Here is a 3,299-nt window from a genome sequence, read left to right as displayed (position 1 = left end):
ACTGTTACTGTTTTCTCGAATACATTCTGTACAGCAGGCACTGTTGGGAGCAGAAAAGAAATGAAGGCAAGATCACACTGACCATGCACATCTTTGCAAGAAGTTCTGCAGTTACTCTGAATAAATTATTGGAGTATTTAGAGCAGAAAGGTAACATGATCTGACTGGCCTTTTTACAGGACAACTCTGGCTGCCATGTGGGAGACTCAGGTAAACTAAGAGCAAAAACACAGAGGCTCCCACAGCAATGCAGGTGGCAGGTACTCATGGCCTCCTCTGGGGTAGAAACAGTAGAACTAAGGAAAAATGATGATACTCTGGATATATTCTAAAAGATGTTCCTAATTAAATAGAAACAGTGAGAAAACAAGAGAGGAGTCAATAATAATATTAAATGATGTTTCCTAATGTGAAATAATGTCATTTACCAGAACTGAGAAGACTAAAATAGGAAAAGATTTAGAAAGGATTGTCAGAGTTTTTCTTGAGATGCCCAGTAGACATCACATAAAAGATGTTAAGTAGGCATTAGAATTTATGCATCTGGAGTTTAGGGAAGAACTCCATGGTCAGGAGATGTGACATTACATCCAATTCATATGCAGAGAGAGAGTCAGCAGGCTGGGTGAGATCACCAGGAAATGACAGGGGATGGAGAAGACAGGGAGTTCCAGAGTTGTTTCTGGGGGCACTTCACAAGTCCAAAGTTGGGACAAGAACCCTGAGGCATATGCAGCAACAGAAGTAGAAAAAACTGAGGCAGAACGACAACCTGAAAACAAATAAAGAGATTTATTTTCCAGGAAAATGAGAGAGGAGCTATAACAAATGACCCAGATAGATCAAATCTGATGAGGACTCAATCACTGGAGTTAGCCAGGTGAAGCCACTGAGCATTCACTGGAGACACCTGACACAATTGAATATTGTTCCAAATTTCATGCAGAAATAAAATTATTTATTAATGGTGAAATGTATTGACAGCTGGTTATCAACTGAGTGTTTGCCTAGCTCCCAGGAGGATGAGCATAGAAATGAAAACCTTAATAAAGTGACATTTTTATTTGTTTATCTACAAAATGACTTAGGCTGATGAGAAGTTAGTGTGAATGGAATTGTAAGATAGATATGTATCTGCCAAATCTATTCTTGTCTCCCTGTTTCAGTGGAATATTTCTAGTTATTTGTGTAGAGCTTCTTGAAGAGACTGGGAGGATTTCTGAGTGACAGCATGGAATACTGTTTCATACTCATCATCTACTTTTTTTTTTTTTCCTAATTGTTATCATTAAAGAAGAAATTCTTAATAAAATTATAAACATAAAAAAATTAGATGAATTCATGTGTTTTCAGTACGACATTAGGTAGTATACACAAATTACTTATATTGAAAATTGCCTTTGAAAAGTATCATTATATGGTATTATTTTTATGGTACAATCTATGTAAACCATAGTAAATATTATGTACCTTATAATTCCATCATTGTATATTATTTTACAATACATATTCTTTGCCAAAACTTTGTATCTATCATTTTCACCTTATACTTTCCTGGGTAATTTTTTAGGCCTATACACAATATTGTAAGATATGAATTGACAAGGCCATCATGGTGTTTCAGTATATGAAAACTGTTGTATGAGGGTTTTGCAAGGGACAGGCAGCTTCACCACAGGTGTAAACTTGCCCCGGAATTATTATTATGATAGAGATAGACTACCCACTCATTTCTGGCAAGTAGCAAAGCTTTATTGTTCCTGACAAATTTTATAGTTGGCTGGTCATGTACACTCTATTAATTAACAAGCAAAGCGTTCTTATTACTAATCTTTTCTAAAGTTAGTTCAACCTTCAAAAAGACACAAATCTTGAAACCTTGAGACAGCTGCAAAAGGGAATACATCTAGAGACTTGAGATTACCAAGAGGGGAGAAAAGCTTTGGAGTTTTACTATGCACTCATTATATTGCAGAAAGAAGATTTATGGCTCTTGTTTCTAGGCAACCAGGAGGCCATGTTGTTTTCCAATATGCAATCACACCTATCAACCTCTAGGCTGCGTCTCTGCAAGAAGGCTTTTTTAGCCCTTTCCTTGTAGACTTAATAGCCACATAGCCAGAGTCACTGAAAGTGGGTTTTTAGGCCCAAACCTACAGGCCCTGTTCTATGTTGACCAAGGTAACCAGGTCTTCGACTCTCGACAGAGTTGCATTCCACAAAAGTCTTCTGCCTGCTTCTGGAGATTAAAGTGAGCACACAGTATGTGGGGTTTTATCCCATAGAAAACAGTACAAAAATACTTGCTTCTTTCAAAAATATATTTTAACAGGGAAAATTCAGTATTTCAAATACAAAAAAGTTAACACTTCATGCTAAACATTGACATATTTTGCATAAAAGAAAATTGACAAGAGGAAGAGGATCAAAGCATGAGAAAAACAGAAATCGTTGGTCGATCTTTTTTGTAGTCAAAAATTCATGTCTAAAGAAAAAGCATTATTAAGCAATTTGATAAATTTGTAATCAAATATATGATTGTAAAGTTCAAGATATTGTCACAAAATGGAAACTCTTTCTAACACCTGTTTAGATTGGTGTTCCTAGACTCTAGGCCTGCTGGAGATGTGGTATTGATGAGGATACATTCTGTCTATTCAACACAGTGATTCCAACTGAGCTCTTATTGCCTCTTCTCCTAGGTGAGATTCCCACAGCCATGGAGGGAAGCAACCACACTGTGAATGAGTTCATCCTTCTGGGCTTCACCACAGATCCAGTGATGCAGATGGTCCTGTTTGGGGTGTTCCTTGGGGTGTACTCACTGACCCTGCTCGGAAATAGCACCCTCATAGTGTTGATCCATAACAACTCCCATCTTCACACACCCATGTATTTTTTCCTTGGAAATCTGTCTTTTCTTGATTTCTGGTATTCTTCCGTCTACACTCCGAAGATTCTAGTGACCTGCATCTCTGAAGACAAAAGCATCTCCTTTGCTGGCTGCCTGTGTCAGTTCTTCTTCTCTGCGGGGCTGGGTTATAGTGAGTGCTACCTGCTGGCGGCAATGGCTTATGACCGTTATGTGGCCATTTCCAAGCCCCTGCTTTATGCTCAGGCCATGTCCATGAAGCTGTGTGTAATTTTGGTCACAGCCTCATATCTTGGTGGGTTTATTAACTCTTCTGTCATCACCAAAAGAACATTTTCCTTTAATTTCTGCAAGGATAACATCATTGATGACTTTTTCTGTGATTTGCTTCCCCTGGTGAAGCTGGCCTGTGGCAGGAAAGATGGAT

General features: G+C 38.2%; 1 protein-coding gene across 1 annotated transcript; it reads left to right on the top strand.

Moving 5' to 3' along the window:
* Positions 1-2,719: 2,719 nt before the first annotated feature.
* On the top strand, positions 2,720-3,295 carry LOC100943962 (olfactory receptor 9G1-like; the record flags this gene model as incomplete). The annotated part of the gene is made up of 1 exon (XM_003803815.1): positions 2,720-3,295. A coding segment is annotated over exon 1 (576 nt), but the record flags the coding sequence as incomplete, so codon positions are not given.
* Between the last annotated feature and the right edge of the window lie 4 nt (positions 3,296-3,299).

Source organism: Otolemur garnettii, unplaced genomic scaffold (genome assembly GCF_000181295.1).
Source record: "Otolemur garnettii isolate 467f Iridium unplaced genomic scaffold, OtoGar3 scaffold01063, whole genome shotgun sequence".
Taxonomy (NCBI): domain Eukaryota; kingdom Metazoa; phylum Chordata; class Mammalia; order Primates; family Galagidae; genus Otolemur; species Otolemur garnettii.
Note: the sequence above shows the minus strand (reverse complement) of the source record. Positions and strands in the feature narration are given on the sequence as shown.